This window comes from Notechis scutatus, chromosome 1, assembly GCF_049901735.1.
Source record: "Notechis scutatus isolate UNSWTSFEM ecotype Mainland chromosome 1, rNotScu1.2, whole genome shotgun sequence".
NCBI classification, from domain to species: domain Eukaryota; kingdom Metazoa; phylum Chordata; class Lepidosauria; order Squamata; family Elapidae; genus Notechis; species Notechis scutatus.
The window spans coordinates 120272369-120296774 of record NC_142009.1 but is presented as its reverse complement, the minus strand read 5'-3'; the positions used below and the strand labels follow the sequence as shown (position 1 = coordinate 120296774).

General features: G+C 37.1%; 1 protein-coding gene and 1 long non-coding RNA gene across 6 annotated transcripts in view; one reads left to right on the top strand and one right to left on the bottom strand.

Annotated features, from left to right (window-relative positions):
* DDX43 (DEAD-box helicase 43) overlaps positions 1-12632 on the top strand; it is a 22717-nt gene extending 10085 nt beyond the window's left edge. The window contains exons 10-16 of the mRNA XM_026665108.2: positions 2971-3071; positions 5095-5182; positions 5765-5892; positions 7967-8076; positions 9059-9197; positions 10495-10582; positions 12277-12632. Of these exons, the coding sequence (XP_026520893.1) occupies positions 2971-3071; positions 5095-5182; positions 5765-5892; positions 7967-8076; positions 9059-9197; positions 10495-10582; positions 12277-12390 (768 nt within the window). The 3' untranslated portion in view covers positions 12391-12632. The remainder of the gene's footprint in view (positions 1-2970; positions 3072-5094; positions 5183-5764; positions 5893-7966; positions 8077-9058; positions 9198-10494; positions 10583-12276) is intronic.
* On the bottom strand, positions 12625-24406 carry LOC113410551 (uncharacterized). Of its 5 annotated transcripts, none has more exons than XR_015745511.1 (8): positions 24241-24406; positions 20304-23329; positions 19324-19392; positions 18971-19146; positions 18776-18864; positions 18586-18656; positions 14550-14668; positions 12625-13836 (listed from the first exon to the last, which is right to left on the bottom strand). It is a non-coding gene; the product is annotated as an uncharacterized LOC113410551 (long non-coding RNA). The 5 variants fall into 5 exon arrangements; XR_015745514.1 differs by having other exon boundaries at positions 18971-19392; positions 20304-20455; positions 21724-23329; XR_015745510.1 differs by having other exon boundaries at positions 18971-19392.

The following is a 24406-nucleotide window of genomic DNA, read 5'->3' as shown; positions in this document are numbered from 1 at the left end:
ATCCCCTGTGCATTTTTCCTAAAGCTGTTCTCCCTACCAGCCCAAACCACTTTGGCTACTGTTTCCTTTTTATATGTGGGTGAGTGCAACTTTGGTTATAAACAGAGATTAAATTAAATAGTAAAAGGAGACCTGAAGCAAAACATTGTCATCTGTTCAGTGTTTTGACCAACTAGCTATGCTTTATTCCAGAGTTTTCAGTACCATTTTTTCTTCATTTTTCTACCTCCCCATTCCCTAGAAGACAGCAGTGATCCTACTTGATAATTATTGGTCTGCTTTTTTTGTCCCTTATGCCCTTAATTTTCTATTAAAACTATGGAAATTGTTTTGTGGAGATGAGGTTTTGACTATAGAACCACACACTGAGATCTGTGTTACCAGTGGTACAAACAGGTAATATATTTATTTAAGGCTAGCTTATGTTGATTTTGTGGCATACATTGATATGAATTTTTGGAAGAGTTAATATCTGACCCTGGTGACCAACCCAGATGCGATCCTAAATCTAACTATAGTTAATGCCTTTTTGCTTGTAAGCCTGTTCTGCTGGTAGGTCTTCGAGCTATTAGACAGACAGAGACATATGCATACATACATTTGTGTGGCATTTACACAACACGCCTAAACTGCACCAAGGCTCTGCAATCTTTTTAGTTTGTGGGCACAAATAGAATTCGTGGAATGTGTCATGGTGCAATTCATAAAAAGGCTGCCATGACATGTTTTCAACTCCCATTGTGCTGCCTTATATAAAAGATCAAAAAAATAAAACGCTACAAATTGCAGATTGCAAGATTTAATAAAAAATCAATATATAACTTCCCTGCTTTCCATATTAGTAAGAAGGGGTTGAAGTAATTCTAATATAAACAGACCATAATCCAGCAACAATCCTATAGGGAAGAAGAAAGCGCTGAAATAACAAATGCTTTGTGCAGCTTGAAACACAAAGCAGGAATGCCTGCTGAATAAAATGTTCATCAAATGTACCTACTGCTGTTGAATGTTAATGTAATAATATAAAAATAAATTATTCGCTTTTAAAGACCAAAAGAGCAGATTCAGTGTAGTCCAGTAAAACAGAGTTAGACTGCTAACAAACTTTTAGGGGAAAAGTAATTTGGTAATACTTGTCTTAAGACTAGATTTGAACCCAGCCCTTTCAAACCTCAATCCAACCTGAACAGTATTTGATAAACTCTTTGGAAATTTCTGTAGTCAGTCCCCTAATTTTAAAAAATGCATTTTACTCTTCAGACTAACTTATATATTTAATTAATAAGGGTTATTAAATTCAACTGTCAAGATGCGGTATAAGAAGTGAATCTGTTCTAAAAAACCTGTCTGAACAAGGTGCTTCTGACATGAAATGTTACTCAAGTGGCGATCATGTGACAGCAGGATCATGCTACCCTGCAGGATTCGCCTAACAGTTGCAACTGGAACTGCCCTTGTAAATTGACATGGTCACGTGACCACATGCTTTACAACTGCGTCACTTAGCTATGAAGTTCCACATCCCACTTACTATTATTAACCAAGGACTACCTATAACGTGGGGAAAAATAGGTACTGTATAGCCCCCCCCCACCCCCCCCCCGGACCCTCCCCCCGCAAACCAACCGCTCCCTGGTCTTGGGTGCCCCCCCCCCTTTTTTTATAAATTTTACAAGAGCTTTTCGTTGAAGCCATTTCTAAGACCCCCCCCCCCCCCCATCTTTTTATGGTGCTACGTGATCACGCTTCCCAGAATTCCTTAGGGAGCATCATGGCTGATTGAGGGATCTTTGCATTAGAGTGGACTTCAACCCCAGAATTCCTTAGGGAGCATGGCTGATTGAGGGATTTTGGAGTCGAAGTGCACAAGTCATAAAATCGTCCAGTTTGGAGATCCTTGTATAGAAAAAGTCTGTTGCAGAACTGCCACCAGAAAGCTTGTCTGCTCTTTATTATTTATTTAAATAGATCAGAAAGATATAAATAAATCTAAGGAGTTTTAAATATATCACTTAGTATTTCCAGATGTACTTTCTTCCTAACTTCTGGCATAGCCCAACATTTATCAGAGATTAGGCTAAACATGAGACTGTTTTTTTCCTAGAAGCAAAAACTTTGCTAGCATTGATTGATCCAAAGAATCAAACCTAGAATTAATTTTAACTACTATTGCAGTGACCAGATTAAAATCTTAACTCAAGTTAATTCCAGCCTAGTAATGAGTTAGTTGAGTTTTTAGCATACATATAGTTGCATACTAAAGCTAAAACTGGTGACAATGTTACCTATGAAAATAACAAGTGTTCTTTGATATTCTGTAAAGGGCCCTCCAGGTTTTTTAAAGTGTGGATGAGATGTAATGTGGTAATAAAGAATCTGTTCTTTCAGTAGATGCTGGCCTAGTGACAATTAGAAAATTGAATTCAGCCATGTGTGATGTTTGAGTGATGAACTATCTTAAAATGTGGCAGCACTGAGTGCCTTCTCCCAGGTTATATCCCAACAGCAGAACAAAACTGGAGGAAAGGATGTGAAAAGAGAGAGGCATGGAGTCCAAGCCAGAGAATACCTGCTCCTAGCAGGGAGACAGAGCTAGGAATGACTTAAGGGATGATATAGGGTAGTACTGATGCAGTGTAATTCATTTATAAAAGTATTTTTTAAATTCATTTTTAATTATTTTTAAAAGTCAGTTTATTCCTTTGGTCCTGTTATACAAATGTCTATGTCCCCATATTCTACCCAGAGTTTAAGGACTTTACAAATACTAACAGGACATTACTAGTGATAGCAGAGCCAAAGAATAATAAAAGAATCCCTACAACAAAGAGCACATGCAACTAACTCAGATAACATATCCACTAAAATAAATATAGAGATATAGTCTACAATTAGTAATTTTCAGATTGTTATATCAAATGTCAGTTATCGTGCACATTGAAATCAACAGTTAACCATATTTTTCCATAGGTATTGGATGAAGCAGACAGAATGCTGGATATGGGATTTGAGCCACAGATAATGAAGATTTTGTTAGATATACGTCCTGATAGACAAACAGTTATGACCAGGTACTGTAATATACTTTTTGATGGATATTTCCTAAATATGTGTGCTATGCAGAAAATAGATAATTTGTTTTATATCACATTGCAAATAAAAAAAAATATGTCTCTTTGTAGCCCTTTCATTTTAAATCAGGGGTCTCCAACCTTGGCAACTTTAAGCCTGGAGAACTTCAACTCCCAGAATTTCCCAGCCAGCTGGCTGGGGAATTCTGGGAGTTGAAGTCCTCCAGGCTTAAAGTTGCCATGGTTGGAAACCCCTGTTTTAAATAGTTATTTTTATTTTAAATTGGAAACGGCCTTTGTCACATCTAGAAAGAATATTTGACACCATATGGTTGTTTCCTTATCTAGAGAATAGAATTCTTTATTTGCCAGTTTTGATTAGACACACAAGAAATTTGTCTCCAATGCATAAGCTCACAATGTACTTACAAACAACAAGCAATAGATCATATATATCATAGATATCATTAATCGTGAGATACAACAAATGATAAATCATAGATAGCAATAAGAGAAGATAGTAGGAAAGATGAGAAGGATAATATCAACACAGCCCTACTACAAGGGGTAAATATCTTTAGGCCTAAGACAGTGCTGTGTGAATTAGATATTCAGCAAAGTTATGGCACAGGGATAAAAAAAACAATCTCTGTGTTTAACTGTTTTGGCTTGCAATGCCCAATAGCGGCACCCAGAGGGGAGAAGTTGAAACAGTTTATATCCAGGATGTGAGGGGTCTGCAGTTATTTCCTCAGCCCTCTTTCTGGTTCATGCAGTGTACATATCCTCAACGGAAGGCAAGTTGGTTGCAATTGTTGTTTCTGCAGTTCTAATTATCCATTGAAGTCTGTTATTACAGTAATACCTATTAGAATATTTTTTATTTGTTTATTTTTCACATTTTTGAACCACCCATCTCCCTCAAAGAGGGGCTCTCATAGCCACTATCTTCACATTAGGCAAGTAAGTCAGCATATTGTCTGCATATCTGTTGTAAACACTTCTCTCTCTATTTCTTATTACTAAATTGTCAGTAGCAAGTGCTTCCTTCTGACCCCAACCCCTCTCTGAAGATTTACTGGACAGGGAAACGTATGTTGCAGACCCCGTTGGTTAAAGAATTCCAACTCATGAGGTCTAGTTAAAGAGCCCCCCCTTGCCCTGTGAAATATTCTTCCCCCGGAAGTAAGACAGACAGGCTTATTCTCCTAGCTTCCAAAAAGGAATTAAGACATGGATGGCTCTGTGGCTTTGCTGGGGGAGCCCAGGGAAGCATGCACCCGTGAGGTTGGTTAGTCCCCTGAAATCCCTCCCTCTGCCTTGCCTCCTCTTAAATTTTTTTTTAATTTTTAAAAACTTTTATTTATGCTATTTTATATTTTAACATTTTATTATACATCAACTACAGCCCCTCTTTGAGCGGGATGGGCAATACAGAAATGTGAAAAATAAATTAATTTAATAAAATAAAGATCTCGTTTGTGCTAGCATAAATTGATTCCTTTTTCTAAGAATTAATTTTTCATTTTCTATCTTATTTCCTTTGTAATAAGACTCTCTTTCACTATGGAAGTAGAATGGTGGTATCATATTTCTGAAGGTACCAGTGCCTGTTTTTCTCAACTTACATATCCATGATTAGTTGTCCAGAGTAATTAAGTTTACTATGTAATTTTGGGCGATACATAACACTTAATATTGAATTGTAAAATTGAAATGCAAATAGGCTCAGATAATTCAAAAGCTATTTTAATCTCTTTGAAAGAAATATTGGAAATTAAATCAGATTTTTTAAATAAATGCAAAGAATGAATGCATGGAAGAAAAAGTTTATGAGATGGAAGGATGCCAGATGCCATGACATGGAAGAAAAAGTTAAACAGATAACAATGAAATCCTTGGAGTTTTTATGTTTTTTTTTAAGCACGTTTTAAATGCAGTTTTTATAGAAATAGCAAGAGAATTAAAATAGGGGAAATAATAATCTTAAATTTTTAAAAAACATTTATTTTGATTCCATCAGTGCTACATGGCCAGATGGTGTCCGCCGTCTTGCAAAATCATACTTGAAAGATCCGATGATTGTGTATGTTGGAACTCTAGATTTAGCGGTGAGTTGTGCTGAGCGTTAAATATTGTACATAACCATAATTAATGTATACCAAAAATGTCTGATCTTACTATGCATATGTGAAAAAAGACTATGTTTGAGAAAATGGGAATAACCCAAAACGACATACCAATATCCCACTTTAAGAAGAATACACTAAAAGGAAATTTCAAAGTGAAAAAGTTTCAAATTAGATAATCTTTCTGACTCTAAACTTTCCTTTTAGGTAAGTTTCATAATTTTGTTTTTTCTAATTTTACCAAAGTTTGAGTGCATACAATAATATCATTTCACTTGTCAATTGCTGACAAGTTTAAGTTGTTGAGTAATTTCAGTACCATACTATCAAAATGAAATATATATAAAATAATTATTTGAGGAATAATCCTTCAGCAATGTCCTGTCTAAACAGCATGCATATTATTTAGAAGTCTTTTAAATGTTATACTTTGTTTCCACATTATCTGAGTATTTACAATTCTTACGATATAAGAAGCTTTGAAAATATATGCAATAAGCTATTACATTTCAATAAGCTATTACATTTCAGTCAGATTTCCTTGTAATAAACTTTGTTTTACAGGCAGTTAATACAGTAGAGCAGAAGATTATTGTTATTCCAGAAGAAGAAAAAAGAGCTTTCACACATCATTTCGTTGATACTATGAAGTCTGATGACAAGGCCATCATTTTTGTGGGAAAGAAACTTACGTATGTAGAAAAGCTTAACACAAATGAGCTTAAATTGTATCAATCATTCTGTCTAGTCCAGTATTATTTGCTCTAGTAGTTCACCTACCAGTTTCCCTCCAGAAATACCGTTTTTCTTCACTTATTTGAATATTTAACTGGCATTAAGATTAAAACTTTCTAGAGTAAAGCATGTCCTGTATACTTAGCTAAGTTAAATTTATGCTTTTTAAAGATAGCAAGTGGTTTTTACCACTTCAAACTTTTTTCCCCCTTTCTCTTTACAATAGTAATAATAGTAGAACTGATATTTGGAAATTAACTTTTTCTTAATAGTCAGAAACAATTACGTTAGACAAAAATGGTAGAATTGTTTTCAAATATCAAAATTCAAACTATAATCTTAATTTAAAAATATTTAACAGTACGATATGCTCATTGAACATACTGGGACATAATTAGAATATTGTTATGAGTCAGCGTTAAAGCTGGTATGCTTCAAACAGGAAAGGTTTTTTTATACACCATTACTGTTATTAAAGAGCTCTAATATTTGTCAATGTGGATTTCATCTAGAAGTAGCATTTTATTCTCCAACATTTGTAGTATGAATTATATTTCAGTTCTGCCACACATCTTCTGTATTTTTCAACCTCTGATTGTTTAGTGATACCATCCCTAAAATCATCTCCAGGATATCCATCTTGTGATTATTTTTTAAAAAAATAGTAATCATTTGAATACATTAATAAAAAGTAAAATTTAGTATTAGAGTATGAATATTTAGGAAACAAAATAAGTCATCTGGCATATATGGTACCTGATACCGTGTTTCTCACAAAATAAGGCCGGGCCTTATTTTATTTTTTTTGAGCCCCGAGAAAACGACTAGGACGTCTTTGTGGGTGAATTAATTTCTCTCCTCCCCCACGCACCAGCGCCGTCTCCAACAACAGCATCTGAGTCGCTCCCACTTTTCCCCCATCCCCATAACAACAGGAAAAAAAAGTTTTTTAGGTACCTGGGAGCGCCGCGCGCCGCATTTTGGTTTAATCCCGAGTGGCTGGGTGGGCATGAGAAGAGCCGAGCGAGCGTCTCTGCTGCTGCTACCCTTGGTGCTCCAGCCTCGGGCTCTGCAAGTTTGCAAAAGTCCCGGTGCGCAGTCCATTCCTGCATTCGAAGCGTCCAGGCCAAGTTGCAGCTGTCCGTCTCACCAGCGCCGTCTCCAACAACAGCGGCAGCAGCGGCGGGAACCATGGAAGTTACGGAGGCGGCTCCCCCACCCGAGAAGCAACTGAAACGTTTCCACGGTTCCTGCTGCTGCTGCGGCTGTTGTTGGAGACGGCGCTGGTGAGAGAGGGACAGCTGCAGCTCGGCCTGGGCACTTGGAATGCAGGAACGGGCTGCGCCACCGGGACTTTTGCAAACTTGCAGAGCCCAAGGCTGGAGCACCAAGGGTAGCAGCAGCAGAGACGCTCGCTCGGCTCTTCTCACGCTCACCCAGCCACACGGGATTAAACCAAAACGCAGTGCGCGGCACTCCCAGGTACCTCAAAATGTTTTTTTCCTGTTGTTACGGGGACGGGGGAAAAGACTCAGATGCTGTTGTTGGAAACGGCGCTGGCGAGAGAGGCACCAGCACCGGTGGGAACCGTGGAAGCTACGGAGGCCTGAGAAGCGGCTGAAACGCTGCCGGACATCCACGTTGACGCCACCCGCCTGCTGACCTGGGTCTGCAGTAAAGATGCTTGGAGGGGGTAAGGGAGCCCTCCGTGCTCCACCATGATTGGCTGTTAGGAGCAGCTGATGGTGAGGCGTAGCTTCCTGCGGGGCACTCCTAATGGCAAGTTCCCCCCGCCCCCCCCCATTTCGCATGTTTTAAACTAGGCCTAAATTTGGGGGGAGGGGCTCAATTTCATTTTATGCCTAGAAAATATGCTGGGTCTTCCTATTGGGGAGGGCGTATTGTTGGAGAAACATGGTATTAGTTTGAATATTTATTCTAACTGTTTTATAAATATTTCTTGATACATTAATTGGATTAAAAGCCTTTTTCTAATGTATTAGCTTTGCTTTTAATTTTTTTTTTCAAAAGGGCTGATGATCTTTCAAGTGATTTTGGACTTCAGGGAATTGCTGTTCAGTCTTTACATGGCAACAGAGAACAGTGTGATCGTGAACAAGCTTTGGACGATTTCAAAAAAGGTGATCATAATTAATCAATATAACATGTTATTATGTAATAATCAAAACACATAAAATCAAATTCAGATCTTTATTGCAGGGTTTAAGTAACTTGGAAATATTTCAACAGAGAATTAATAGTAAAATCCAAGTTAAAATTATGATGTTAAAATTAGACATGCTGGGACTCCATATAGAATCATGTAATATTAAACAACATGCGAAATAAATTGTATACTAAGTAGGACTGATCTTTTCATATTAAATGCTATTGATGGGGACAGGGCCATGAATTTTTCTTTCTAGACCAGATCTAATTTAAATACAAGCAATTACATCACAGATTTTAGACGCCTTTTAAGAAAGAAGACACATCTCAGGATAGTGGGTTTCCTTGATAGCATACATCTACAAAAATTAGACAGTCACATTCTACATTAACCAAATTGCATCCTTTTAAATCAATTTGTACTTGTTCACTTCTTTTTTCATTTTGTTGGGAGAATTTCCCTGAGTTCCTTTTTTCTGAGCTGGGAGAGAAAAGCACAAGAAATCTTCCTGGGGGAATACAAGTAATCAAGACACAGAGACTAGCTGATTTTGGAAAGGAGGTCTCTCCCCCCGCCCCCTGCATTCCCCCCCCCACCCAGTTTTTCTGTCTGTCTCTCTCTCTCTCTCTCTTATTCCACTGTTACTTGTAACTGGTCCTTTGAATATTTGTCTGAGAATTCATTCATGTGGCCATCTTGACTTTGATTGTAGTTTGTTTCAAATTTGATCCACTGTGTTGATGTTTAGAATAGAGAGAACTGGCAAGGTCTGTCCCTCAAACTGTGTATATAAGAGACAAGATGTGTGTTCCCATCAAAAATACCTAGGGTCTGGAACAATCCAAGTGGGAATAGATTTCTATAAGTATCAACTACTGGAAAAACCACAGATAAGTAACATTTCATTCAAATGTATTGTGAAAAATTACCAGTTTTTATTTTGCTTGTTCTAGGCAAAGTTCGTGTATTGATAGCCACAGATTTGGCTTCCCGTGGACTTGATGTGCATGATATTACGCATGTCTTTAATTTTGATTTCCCTCGTAACATTGAAGAATATGTTCATAGAGTGGGCCGCACTGGACGAGCTGGGTAAGCCAAACTTTAAACTGTTTCTATGTTACCAAGTAGAAAATATGAGTGTTTTCTTCAGCATATTCTCGTATCTTATATCAGATGCACTAGAGTATGGGGAAATATAGCAGTCTCTCCCCCTCACAGGGATTGATCAGGTGAACAGATTTCTCTTTTTCCTGTTAAAAATAATTTATTTCAAAGAGTTTCTTAAGAAAATGAGAAGAAAAAGAAAACATATTCCTATGTTAGTATACTTTCATATATATTAAGTATTGGACTTTCCTGCCAGTCAGGTTTGCAAGAATGTTTTTTCTCGGAGTTAAGGATCCTGCTGTGAGTAGAGGGGGCGCAATAGCTCAGCAGTTAAAGACGCTGAACTTGTCGTCTGGAAAGCTGACAACAAAGGGGGTGAGCTCCCATTATTTTCCCCAGCTCTGCCCACGTAGCAGTTTGAAAGCATGCAAATGCAAGTAAATAGGTACCGCTTAAGTACAAAGGCAACTAGTTGCATTCCGTGCCCCTAAGTACATAGTCATGCTGACCTCAGCAATATCTTATTTCCTTTGTAATGATACCTCTTTCACTATGGAAGTAGAATAGTGGTATCCATGGCAATGTCTTTAGAAAATGCTGGCTCCCTTGACTAAGAAACAGATGAGCACCATCCCCTAAAGTCAGACACAACTGAATAGTGGAAAACTTTACCCTTGTAAATAGATTGGGCTATGTCAGAAGGGCACAGAAGAGGATGGATTGCTTTTTTTGGATGGATTGCTTATTGCTACTCCCTTTTTACCCATTCTCACTAATCACCTGGAGCTTCAAGGATCTAAATGGCAACTGTCCCATCATTAAAGGTCTCCAAAATACCATTTACTCCAGACATTCATCTTCCTTACCCACTCCGGCAGAGGTGGCTGAATCTGCCATTTTGTTGTTCCCCCCCCCCCTCCCCAAATATTTTGAATGTTGATAGTCCTATTAAAAAATGGAGCTATCCATTTGATGTTTGGCAGACATGGTAAGGCATTGTTTTTCTGTTTTATGCACAGAATAAATTATAAAGGTAGCATGTGTATTTTCCTCTCCTGCCATAATCTGCTTAACTGCTACTTGAGGAGAAACTTGATATTTACCACTGGTGCAATCTCAATTAATCAGAAAGTAGTAGTCAGTTTTTATTACTGAAGAGTCTAAAGATAGAATATGATTTAAAAATGGAACATTTTAATAAATTTAATAAATACAGATTGCTTACAGAAATATTAAAACCCAGATATGAGCTATTTCTTTGTTTGCTTCTTTTACACAGACGCAAGGGAGAAGCTATAACGCTTGTCACAAGGAGTGACTGGCGAATTGCATCTGAGTTGATTGACATTTTAAAAAGAGGAAACCAGGTAACATAACTAAGCTTGTTGTTACTTTTTTTTCCTGTTCCTTTTACCCTTATTTGATTAAAATAATATGAAACATTAAATACACATTTAAATTGAATTTTAAATTTTTACTTGAATAGTTTATATTATATGTATATCCTCTTTTTGCATGTAATTTCAAGTAGCTTAAATAAAATGTCTTTGGAAAATGTCTTTGGAAGAAGCATAAATTAAAAGTCAGGTGATAAAATTAATTACAACAAAAAGTTGCTTAAAAATAACATTAAAAGTCATTAAAGATAATTGAGAACAACATAGATGTTACCTGATATCTTAAAGAAACAGCTATGGATATGTAGGAAAGCTGTTTCAAAGTGTATGGATCCCATATAAGTATCTCTGATGGTATAAGACAAAAACACCAAGAGAAAGATTTTTCAACTGCTAGACAGTTAAATATCATGTAGAACAGAATGAGCAACTGGTGAAAGACAAGGATTAAGATATGTGAGGCCATGGTATACATGGGGTGGGTGAGGGGTTGGAGGTCAATTCCGAACGTTTTGAATCATTTTCTTTCTAACTGAAAGAAGCCTATTTCAGTGCTTACACTGTAATTTCCATGTTTCTTGTTTAAAAGATAAAAAATCATAATCAATTTCTTGATAACCCTGCATAGTAGTAGTTTGGGCAGCCACAAAAAAGACTTATCAGGTTTTATATTTATGAATGCAGAATAAATGGTGACTTAAAATCACTTGAGATTATTAAAATCTCAAAAGCGATTTTATCACTTACCTGAATAAAAATCTAATTGGATATTTCCAAATTTGAACTTAGAACTCTTGGGTAAATATTTGCTGTATTATGGAATACCTTGTGGTTAAAACCTGTTGCTGCTACAAAATGTATGTTAATTTGCTGTTTTGTTATTTAAGTGCTAGGTTACAGTTTTTATCTTATGTTTTAAATTATATTGTTTAAAATTGTGATAGGCTTTTTTGCAAATTTCTGTATAAAGCTTAATCACATTGTTACCAAACATTTTCATATTCACTACAAATTGCAGTGTTATAGTATAACACTTTATACTTACAGTAACATGAATTTCTTGGTTTAGATATATTTTTTCCACAAATGGAAGATAATTTGTTCCATCACATTTTCCTTTCCCTTGTAGCCTTGAATTATTTACACAAAATATCACAGGAGGAAATTGCTCAAAAATTATAAGGAACTTAAGATAACTGATTTATACTTCTGAGTTCAAGTCTTCTGATATAGCTAATAAGTTCAATACACTCCATATTCTCCAGAAAGACCCCCAAAACACAAAATGCTATTCTTAACATATAGACCAGAGGTCTCCAAACTTGGCAAAGCTGGCTGAGGAATTCTGGGAGTTGAAGTCCACAAGTCTTAAAGTTGCCAAGTTTGAGGGCCCCTGATATATACGATTAAAAAAAAAAAAGATAAGTTGTATCAAGTTGATTTCTGGTTTTGCAATTACTGAAGAGCTCTTCTTCAATGTGCATTTTTAGGAGTAAATGCTAAAGCCTAATTTAACTTGATTCAAACAGGATTATTAATCTTATAGAAGATATTTATAGAATATATATTACAGAATATTTTATTTTCACGATTTTTTTTAGAGTTTATAGAAATTGAAAATGTAATAATAGCTAATTAATTATTGGTTTATCTAACTTTAATAGGTGATTCCTGAAGAGCTCATTTTGATGGCTGAAAGATACAAGCAATTCCGGTTGAAAAGGGAAATCGAAAATGGTTTAGGAAGGTCACGGGGGCGACCACAGAAAGGTTTCTAGACTACCTGGAAACAGTATAGTTAGTGCCTGTGGAAAATTCAGTGAAATGACTTGTGTGCTATTACAACAACAAAAGTCTGAAGCCTGATTTTCTTCAAGAAAAGGTGCTGTTTCAGTCTTTCTCAAACTGTATTTGGTACCAGATTTAAAATAATTTAATGTCCTCTGTGCTGCTTTGAATTCTGTGATACTATGATGACTATTTTGAAAATAATTGAGAATAAAAATACCTTTGTAACATAGTCTGGAATTTATTTGATCACATCATCTCAATTTGGCAGAGAATATTAAAAAGCTCTGTTACCTCAAAATTATTCCCTCCTCTTTAATACCAGCCATAAATTATGATGCCTTGTAATTGGTTTAAGATTGCCTCATCTGCCTTGTAAATTACTCAAGCTAGCAGGTGTTGGACTGCATCAGCTACCACACCAGTTAGCGATTTGAAAGTTTTTGGTAAGCAGGCTTTTTATTTACTTAGCTTACGGCATTTGTACATTGAGTGCCAGGGAGTCTACAATTATAGTTTTAGTTCATGCTTGCACGCTATCCAAGGTGCCATGCAGAGGGCGAACAAGCTCCACACTGAGTGGCAAACAACATTCTGCAAGAACACTGGTATCATCCAGGACTTTTTCTCCAATGATTTCGCCTTCCATTCAGGCAGGTCTGGCACCAGTTGGCTTCTTGCTGTCACATGAAACACCATTAACTTCCTTCTGGAATACTAGGTATTTACTTGCATTTTGCATGCTTTTGAACTCCTAGGTTGGCAAAAGCTGAGGGGAGTAATGGGAGCCAACTCCCTCACACAGTGCTAGGGCCAGAACTGGGCAGTACAGAAAGCAGATCTCCCCCGGCTTCCATCAGCTTTAAGCTAATGAGTCGCCATAAGCATAAGGTCTGTACTTCCCTGGTGCTGCCCCTTTTACTGGATATTTCATTATCAGGTAAGTTTTGCCAGATGTTAGCCATTTTTCAATTTCACTTCCTTGCAGTATGTTGTTGAACTGCTTGGCAACCATGAGTGTTAGGCCAGTCAGATGTTTCAACCCCAAACCATGTAGTTCTCTTCACTTGGTGCTGACCAATTCTTGATCTTCCTTGCTCTTTTGTCTACCATTTCTGTTATTACATGTTCTTTCATTTCAGTTTTTTTATTCTTATTCACCTCCTTTAACCAAGCTGTGTCCTTGTTGTATTTCTTTGGGTTATCCCATATCTGCACCCAGAAGTGCACTGTGTCTTCCTTATCAAGTATTGACTGATTCACTGCAGTCTCTTCAATTGATTGGTTGGTAGATATGTTTCTGATTGGATTGAAAATGGAGATTTTGCCTATAGTTAGAATTTGAACTCCATGTCTGCTGATCTTCTTGGGAGGAAGCAGGGGGAGTCCCAAAAAAAGGAGTACAGGTGTCTTTGAAATTGAGATATCATAATTCACTGAAATAGATTAAAAACAAGCAGGTTAGTGTATTTGAAGAGAAACCACATCTTATATTGAAAAAAATATGTGTTTCTTCAGTGAAAAAGATAACTAACACATTAAACCAAACAGCATTTTTGCTGTTCAAAACTTGCCAAGTTGAAAGAGACAATAAGCTGATTAATAACTTCTCAGCAGAAATTATCAAGATTTTTCATCATAGTTGCCTTTGGAACAATTCAGCTAAGCAGATCAAAACAAGCCATCTAAATTCTACTTCTAATGCCATGAGAGAGAGTATTCTGTCTAAAATCCCTTTATGGCTGAATGTTATCGTCTAATTATGGGACCTCCTTGGCTCTTCCACATCCCTGGTATAGAATTCTTCAGAATTTGAAAAACTCATGAAAAAATTCAGAAGAAATCTTTTTCTTCACTTTTTTGTGTATGACTCCTATGTAAATCTATGAAATAACTGCCTCTCAATATGATTTTCACATTAGTTCAATAAATATGGAATCTTGTGGTTAAACATTTTTTAGTAGATATACCTGGGAATATCCTTAGAATCTATTGTGAGCTGAACTTGTCTCATGTCAAACATGGGCAATTTAGCTGTTGTGCAGAAATGCAGGTATGTAATAATGTAAGTTAACCATAAAACATTCAAACATGAGGTCTTAATTTAGCAACATTTCTGGAAGTTTTCCCATTTTATTCAGTAGCTCACCTTAGACTTTAAATATGCATTTCAGTGGTGCTCTGAAAGGAGGGTTCCATTCGCTTAAAACATAATTGTACTCTCTTTCTTTGTCTTCTATCATAGCTGTCAGCATTTCCTTCCACTCCCTGGGGGAAAGAGAAAAATAAGTGGATACAAATGAGTAGTATACATCTCATCTCATCACCAAGAATCATAGATTCAGGGACCTTGGAGGTCTTCTAGTCCAACCCCCTGCCCAAAGCAGGAGTTCTTATACCATTCCAAATAGATGTCCAATCTTTTATTGAATAAAATACCCACAGCTCTGGGAAGCAAGCTATTTCATTGATTAATTGCTGTACTACCACTTCTTGTGACCTTGATGCTACCCCGTTGATGCATCCTAGAACTGCACTGACTTTTTAGAAGCTGCAGCACTGCTGCTGGCCCATAGTTAAGTGGTGGTCCACTAGGACAGCTAGATTCATCTCAGTTACTACTGTTGAGCTAGATAGTGTCTAGTCTATGCCTCTGCATTTCTTTTTTCCTGCAAATTTACTGAGGTCCCCTTCCCTTCATCTAGATCATTGATAAAGATGTTGAAGAGCACAGGCCCAAGACAAAACCATTGCACACTTCTCTCCAGGTAAATGTAGTTTAATTGAGGACTGAATGTTGAGTGTGGTTAGTCAGTCAATTACGAATCCATCTGGTGGTAGTACTGTCTATCTAGCATTGTTCTATCTTATTAAGAGAAAAGTAAGTGGATACAAATGAGCAGTATACATCTCATCTCATCACCAAGAATCATAGATTCAGGGACCTTGGAGGTCTTCTAGTCCAGTGGTCCCCAACCTTTTTATGCTGCCCGGTACCGGCATCAGCTGAAGCGCCGCCATCTTGTTTGATGAAAAAGTGCTTCCGGTGAGCTTTCTACCCGGAAAAGCTCACCGGAAGCACTTTTTCATCAAAACAAGATGGCGGCGCCCAGCAAACCAGTGGCCCGGTAGGATTTGGTCCGTGGACCGGTCCCGGTCCGCGGACCGGTGGTTGGGACCCTGTTCTAGTCCAACCCCTGCCCAAAGCAGGAGTTCTTTTTAAAAAAAAAAAAAAACAAGTTTTATTTTCAAGACAAACTACATAAATACACATAAACACAAAACATAAAAATATAAAAATCTCTTTTCTGAAAGTTGCTTAATCCCGGTTAAAACTCTTGGTACAGACACAAATTCAATTTCATATTCATTTTACATACCATTTCATATCTTCTTAACATTTTCAATTTTCTATATAACTTCTCCTCTCCTTTAAATTTTCTCAATTTTATTTTATTTTATTTTTTTATCTCCTCTCAATTCATATCGTAATATTTATTATTCTTTGTTCTATTCCAGCCAATCATTTATTTTTCTTCTTTAAAAAAAAGAAGTACTTCTCCTATACACTATATGGAGTATGATGCCTTTATTTTTCCCCTATATTTATAGTACTTAATATAAAATACATAACATACATTGGGATTCTGTCTGGTACATTCTAAAATTATACTATATTATCAAAAATAATACAAATCTATTCATTAATATTGATATTCATTCATATCTTAAATGTTTAACTCATTACTTTTCAATTAAATCACATGCTTTTATGAGAGCCCTATTTTTCAAAATTATTCCACCCCCACATCACATATTATAGCTCAATATTTCATTGAAATGTTCCTCCTTCTTCTACTTCAAATCTCATTTCACAAAGGGTTTGCTAATATACCATCTTCTAATTATTAATATTAACAATCATATCTTAAACATTTTATCCATTTCAATTGAATATCATGCCTTTGTGGGAACACTTATGCTTTCCACGATTATTACCCCCCACATCACAATCTTGAATCATATTTCATTACAGTACTCCCTTTTTCTTAACAAAAATTTCACTTGTTTATGTTAAATATTTTATCACCTTTTAAACTACATATTATTTCTAATTTTCTATAATTACTTCTAAATACAGATATAAAAATGCAATCTTATGTACCTTTCTAGAATCCCATTAACAATAAGACTTATCCATTATCTCTGAAAAACTTTTGCTTCTTAATATCTTGCTCCCCACCATCCTTTCTCCCTTGCTTCTTCTTCTCCTTGTCCTCTTTAACCCCTTGTCTCCCCACCTCCCTTTTATTCTGCTTTCCCCCTTTCTGTTGTTTCTTAACATAATGTCCCTTTTTCACCTTATTCTTCTCTTTTTGGGCTGTTTTTCCAGATCTTAAAGACCTCCGCTTTTTCCCTTCTCCAATCAAAGTCCTTTTCTCATCAAAGATGGCTTCTTCTTCTTTGTCCCCATTATCCTCATTCTGCTTCACATAAATATAAACCGCCATTTCTAAGTATTGGAAAATAGTGTCAAGTCCATCTTCCCCTCCTTGTTTTTCTCTTTCAAATTTTTGATATATAAGTTCCAATTCATCCATAGATGATGCCATTGTGTAGAGAAAAAGTTTTTCCAAACAACCACCCAGATGATTTAATCAGAAGTAATTTCCAAAGGTTCCAAAATCACCAAACAATCCAAACAGACTGTTTCTTTTAGATACCTTCTTCTTCTTGACTTTCTCTTTCTGGGGTTAAAGTAATCACAAATCCTTTTCAAATATATTTTTGGAAGTTTTTAAACTCTTTGCAATTCTAGGCAATCTTCTCCTTATTTTCAAATTTTGCTCAGATTTTTTTTCACTCTCCCTTCCCACTCACAGCCAAAAAGATTTTTTTTTCCCCGCTGTCACTTTAGGAAGGAGAGTCGAACAAAGAAAAAAACTTTTCCCTTTAAGGTATTCGCAGCTTGTAACTCTCGCAAGGAACAATAGATACTTAACAGCTTTCAAGGTTCCAAGTCACTTTCTCCCGTCTTGTCCCAGTTAGAAGCAACTTTCACTTTTCTTTCAGCTTTCTCCCTCCTGCACTTGCTTACCCGGCTGCAGCTTTCTTCGTGGCGGCCATTGCTGACCACCGTTCCTCCGCCTCGGGAAAAGGGAGTTTAGCCAGCTGGGGAGGGGGTTTGCGGCACCCAAACCCCTTGCCGGATCCCCCTATTTTCCGCTGCCTCTACAGGGCAGCTGTATCCCCAGATCCAAATGGATCGGGGAACCTTCGGTGAACGCAGCAGGGATCGCACAGTGGTAAATCCCTGCCGCCGCCGAAGGCTAGCAAACCGGAAGACTTTCTACCCGGAAAAGCTTTCTACCCGGAAAGCTCACCAGAAGCGCTGGGCGCCGCCATCTTGTTTTGATGAAAAAGTGCCCGGTGAGCTTTCTACCCAGAAAAGCTCACCGGAAGCACTTTTTCATCAAAACAAGATGGCGGCGCCCAGCAAACCAGCTGCCCGGTAGGATTTGTTCCACGGACCAGTACCGGTCCGCGGACCAGTGGTTGGGGACCCCTGTTCTAGTCCAACCCCCTGCCCAAAGCAGGAGTTCTTATACCATTCCAAATAGATGTCCAATCTTTTCTTGAATAAAATACCCACAGCTCTGGGAAGCAAGCTATTTCATTGATTAATTGCTGTACTACCACTTCTTGTGACCTTGATGCTACCCCGTTGATGCATCCTAGAACTGCACTGACTTTTTTAGAAGCTGCAGCACACTGCTGGCCCATAGTTAAGTGGTGGTCCACTAGGACAGCTAGATTCATCTCAGTTACTACTGTTGAGCTAGATAGTGTCTAGTCTATGCCTCTGCATTTCTTTTTTTCCTGCAAATTTACTGAGGTCCCCTTCCCTTCATCTAGATCATTGATAAAGATGTTGAAGAGCACAGGCCCAAGACAAAACCATTGCACACTTCTCTCCAGGTAAATGTAGTTTAATTGAGGACTGAATGTTGAGTGTGGTTAGTCAGTCAATTACGAATCCATCTGGTGGTAGTACTGTCTATCTAGCATTGTTCTATCTTATTAAGATGTAGGCTGTGGTCTACTTTGTCAAATGTGTAACTGAGCTCTAAGTATACTACTGTATATCCACAGCATTTAATCCAAGCTCCCTGTTTATATAGTACCTATGTTTTCCTTGGTCTTTTTCCAGCTGGCTGTTTCTCATCAGAAATGTCTTCTTCCTCTTGGGTAGGCCCTAGCAAAAAAATAATGAACTAACTAGTACTTGTAAAGCTAAACTTAACAAGAAATAAATCACTTTTGTTTTTAATATGAAAGTAATTTAAAAAGTTGTTAATTTAAAACTAAACTCACATCCTGGGCTTTCTCTACATTTCTTTTCCAAGAGTGATTTCCTCAAGGCTTGCAACTTTGCTGGCTAAAATTTTGTTTTCTTCTTCCAACTAAAATGCAGAAATGACAAGAAGCATTGATCAATCATAGAATACAAATAAGTAGACAAAAAGAGCTTAAAACAGATTTGTAAGGGAAATGAATTACATCTCTTACCATGGCACTTTTTCTCAGCTGTCTTCTGATGTTTTTCTCTTTATTTCTTTCATCTCCTCTTATTCTGTATTTTTATTTTAAAAAAACACTTGTGCTATTACACAATATTCATGAAGAACATTACATATTAAGCCACCATTGACACAGCAATTCAAGACTGGTCATTAGAAATGGCACTGTCCGTTTAAAATGCAATGAGGTGTGTTATTAGCGTAAGGAAACAGATCTTTTTGCATCTGCTTCCCATTAGCTTAAAGGAGCCTCCCCCAAAGACAGTAGTTCTGAAGGAAGGATTCCCCCCCCCTCTGGTACAGAGGAAGGACTGCCCTTGTCCCCACTCCTGCTACAGATACCTACACAAACAATATGGTTGGTTAGTCATCTTTGTCTCTTTGATGTTGCTTATATTTCTGGAGACAGTACTGCCAAAAAGACATTTTGAATAATTATTTTGTAAAAATCTGTCAGCAAGAAAAATTTAATCCTCTAGCTCTAAATATATATTTAAAATACTAATCTTGCATATAATCCTTCTAAGAAACTGTTTTATCTCACAACTGGGATCTGGAAGGAACTATATTAAAATTTGATTTGAATTCTTAATATATATAAATGATATGTGAGGAACTGAAACAATGCTTAGGGTTTTAGTGATTTATTTATTTGTTTATTGGGAAGGGGTGAGTCTGTTGAAGTTGGTGTGAGGAAAAAAAGTAGATTTTATACACAATTTGCCAGATTGTATCCATATCATTTGAAAATAGCACGAAGACCCTCACTAATCATTGTTAATCACTATTACGAAACAACCTCATGACATCACCTGAATTTTGCCTCTAGCCAGCTGCGGGGACAGCTGAAGTTGACAATGCCTCCGAGGTTGTGTTGATGACAGCATGGTCAGACGCTAGAATCCTCCCATCTCTAGTTTGGTGTAAGGTGACTCTGGGCCTCCTGACTAACAATAATTGCATGGATTTTATGCAACTGTTTGTACATTGTCAAGAATTCATATGGAGTCAGCTGTACAAAAATACTATTAAATCAGCCAATCTGTGCCAGTTTCTATCCATCTTTCTTCTAATACAGTTCTGGGCTGATTATCATAGAAGATATTGGTACATGTACTGTTCTGGTTCTACTGTTGAACATAGTGATGTTAAACTGAGAAATGCTTTTTTGGACACAGGATTCAATTGCAGCTTGTTCATTTACAGCCTAACAGCCCCCAAATACTAGGTCAGGAGTTTCACATGGCACATCCAAGGGATTTGCAACTGGTTATCATCAGTATATCAATGATTCTACATCCCAAACTGATAGATGAGCTCACCTCAGCAGCTTCATGTAGTCAAGCCACTGGGTGACTTCCTTATTTCCATCAATTGGACTATCCACTCAAGAAGTAGCAGAATCATTACTTGCTCTCAACTTCAAACCCTTGAAAGCAGTCCAGGATACTTTGCTTAATAATACTGAAGGCCCCTAGAAATGTAAACGAACCAAGCAGGACGCATTTATCCAAGCAGGTCCTAAGACTGTCATCCACCAGGGGCAACCAGTGCAATTTCTGCCAAAGTCTGAAGTCCCACCACTTTTTCTACAATTTCCCTAAAGAAATTGCCCAAAAAGCAGATAGAGAATGTGTCTAGCCTACATGTGATAGAACTCATAATGTGCTCATAGTATATAACATTATAGCGGACTATCTCAATCACTTCTTGACTCCATGTAGGCAGTAGATGTGTTGTCCTGTATGATCATGGCCATGAGATCAACCCCATGGTTTGACATGCTAACATTTCTGCCATTTTCCTTCCCAATGCGAAGGCCCTTTTCCAATCCATAGTCAATTCTTAGGGATTGAGAAGCTGCCTTTCTGAAAGTTGTTTTTCCTTCTCATTTGTGCAAAGGGGACTGTACCTTTTGTGTACAAACAATGATATAAATAAATAGGTTGTATTGGGAGCAAGTATATCATGGAGGGGACAGCATCCCCTCCACCATTTTGTTTGCACCTGTCATAGCTAAAAACAGTAAGAAGGAGGACTCTCTCCCCTGCCCCACTACTTTGGGCCATCCACCTGGTGAATTGAAAAAGGGTTGAACCTTCTCCAGTGCTAAAAAGGGACATGGAATAATGAAGCGACAATGTTCACTAATGGTTGTCTGCTGTGTGCTTCATGCCTTTGCCCCTTAACCATGACTAATGGCTAATGCAGTTTAGTGTATCATTGGGAATAGAACACTATTTACATTTTTAAGACCTGCCCATCTCCCGCCCCCCCGAGGGACTATAGGAGCTGTACAAATAAAATATTAAAAACATAAGCACCATATATAAAATTTAAATGAGGCAAGCAATGTTAAAAATTAATTAGAAATTTGAGGACTCTAACAAGCCCTACGACTATGTGCTTTTCTGTGCATCCCAAACAAGGCATAGAGCCATAGTTGCCAGCCTTTCTGGAAAGCTATCCCATGGATGTGTTTAAATTGAAGATATTAACACAAATCACCGAGAATGGGTCTGAAAGAAGATGTAGAAATATTTTTAAAATATTCAGGTTCAAAAGTTATTCTAAAAATTATTCTAAAACAATTTTGCTTGTTCCTAGATTCTTTTGATTCCTGTTTTATTTCATTATTTATTATCATTATGTCATGTTACCTGTCAAAATTTTAAATCCTAAATTCTAGAGTCAGACATGCAAGTTTACAAGTAAATAAATAAATAAAACAACACCTCTTACCTCAGAGGGCTTTCCCAGCATAATATTGGAATGTTTCCATGATGAAGTCAATGTCCTAAACTAAACTAATCCTAATTAAACTAAACAACAAATATATTAAATATCATGAAGAAATAAACAAATAAAGTGTGTGCAAACTTAATTAACAGGTGTGATGTTAAATAAGATAAAATGAGCAAACTAAATATTGTAAACTAAACCTAAGCTATATAAATGCAGTTAAATAAAAATAAAATCAGATCTAAGCTACCAGTCTGCAACAAGCAAGGATCAGTATACTCAGTGCACACACAGAGAAAAATCTCTGTGAATAGCTTTCATTTAGTCCAATTAGTTTTATTTACTTCTCTTTTGTGAGCTCATCTACCTGTCAGTATTTTTATGAAGCATGATCTCAGAAAGGAAATCAGCAAACAAGCTGATTGGCTGAATGAGTGTTACTCGGAATTTTATCTATTTTTCAATATTGGTAGAAGCGTAAGTATAGAATCCTGTTGTTGCATTGGGTGAAATTAAAGGATGAGCTAACAAGAAAAATGCCATAGAAAAAATAGTGCCATAGAAGAAAACAGGAAGATCTCTGGAGAAATATGCACAATTTAGACTTGAAAAGTGGTGCAGAGGTGCGTGAGCAGCATTGGAGAGATGTCTGATGACAGTATGGCTCTTGCTCCACCATACTTTACTTGCCCATTTCTCTTGAAAGAATTTCAGGACGGCTACGGATCTACATTTGGTGCGTCTGAAGACACGTGTCTTCTCAGTTGTGATGCCCTCCGTACAGAATATTCTTCCCAAAATTAAGTTGGCCCTATCCCTTTTGATTTTTGAAAAAGCTTTAAGAACATGTTAGATGACCAGGACTGGCATGTGCACCTGAAAGAGCAGAGGGGGAGAGTTTGGCAGTTATTAACGTAACAACTGTGCAAAAAGGTTGTAAAATGAGGCAAAACTCATTTAACAACTGTCTTACCTAGCAACAGAAATTTTGGGCTCCTTTGTGGTCATAAGTCAAGGATTATCTGTATGTATTTCATGACAACACTTTGGTGCCCAAAGTGTATTCATATGAGTCATGATAATGCCATGATTTAATTCATACAACATCATGTATCTTAATTATGCAGGGTGGGTTTATGCAACAATCTACACTTGTGATTATTAGCTAATTTGTGGTATAACATCTAATACATAGTCATTGCGGTCAGACTTCACAATAATGCTGTCCAACTCATACCAAATTAGGGAAGTCTGGATGATCAATGATAGCCTGAAGTTTGTTTTTTTTAATTATTGTTAACTGAATTGAAAAAAAAATTAACAGAAATATAAAAGGGTTCAAGGTCTGAGCACTGCACAATGGTGTGAGCTCCCATTACTTGCCCCAACTCCTGCCAACCTAGCAGTTTAAAAACGTGAAAATACAAATAGATAAATAAGTACCACTTTAGTGGAAATTAACAGTGCTCTGTGTGCCTCAGTGTACAGTCATGCTGGCCACATGATCACGGAAGAGTCTTCCAACAGTGCTGGTTCCCTTGGCTAGGAAACAAAGATGAGCATTGGCCACTAGGTCTGGACACAACTGGACAGGTGAAATCCATACCTTTTTTTAAAAAGGGGGAGAAAAAAGGTAAAGAGAAGAAACAAAAACATACAAGACACATATTTCAATAAATTAATGCCATAATTAATTGCAGACATCCATAATAATCAATTCTATAGGTTGGAGCCATATGTTTGTCTTTCTGGTGCTGAACAGTAAGTCTTTTTATTATAAATTCATTTTCTTTGTCCAAGAGTCAAAGAAAAAGATGTAATCCAACATTTATTGATTTTTTTTAAAGAAAAAAATCTTTATTAAGACACTGAAGCAAAGACAAAAAAGAATTGCATGTACATTCTTAAAGAACTTCTAAAAAAAATTTAAAAAGCAGAACAACCAAAAGGGAATTTAAAAAAATAATAGTGTGTTCTAGAAGCAACTCTCCCTTTCTGTACTGACATTTTTTCTCTCAGCTACTAATTGCTACTTATGTATTTTAATCCTGCTTTGGACATTATTAACTCATATCAAATTGGATCATTTTAATTGTTATTATTACTAGTGAAACAAGTTCCCCTGTGCTGGGACTGTCTCTTGTTTCAGACAACCCCCATATTTTAAGCCTGCTTGCCATACAGTGCATGCAACTAGTCCTTAACTTAGGGCCACAATGGAGCCCAAAATTTATGTTTTTAAATGAGAAATTTGTTAAGTGAGTTTTGTCCCATTTAACAACTTTTCTTGGCCACATTTATTAAGTGAATCGCTGAAGCTGTTAAAGTAGTAACACGGTTGTTATGTGAATCTGCCTTCCTCATGGACTTTGTTTATGAGAAGTTTGCAAAAGAGGATCGCCATGACCCTGGGACACTGCAACCGTCATAAATATGAACCAGCTGCCAAGCATCCAAATGTAAATCACGCGACCATGGGGAGGCTGCAACGGTCATACGTGTGAAAAATGGTCATACATCACTGTTTTCAGTGTCGCTGTAACTTTGAAAGTCACTAAACGAATTGATGTACATCAAGGACTGCCTGTATAAAGTCCTACCCGACTGGCTCAATCTTCGCTGGAAGTAGAGACGGTCAGTTTTTCCCTTCCCGTCTCCCATTCCTGTGGCCGAGGGTTCAAAG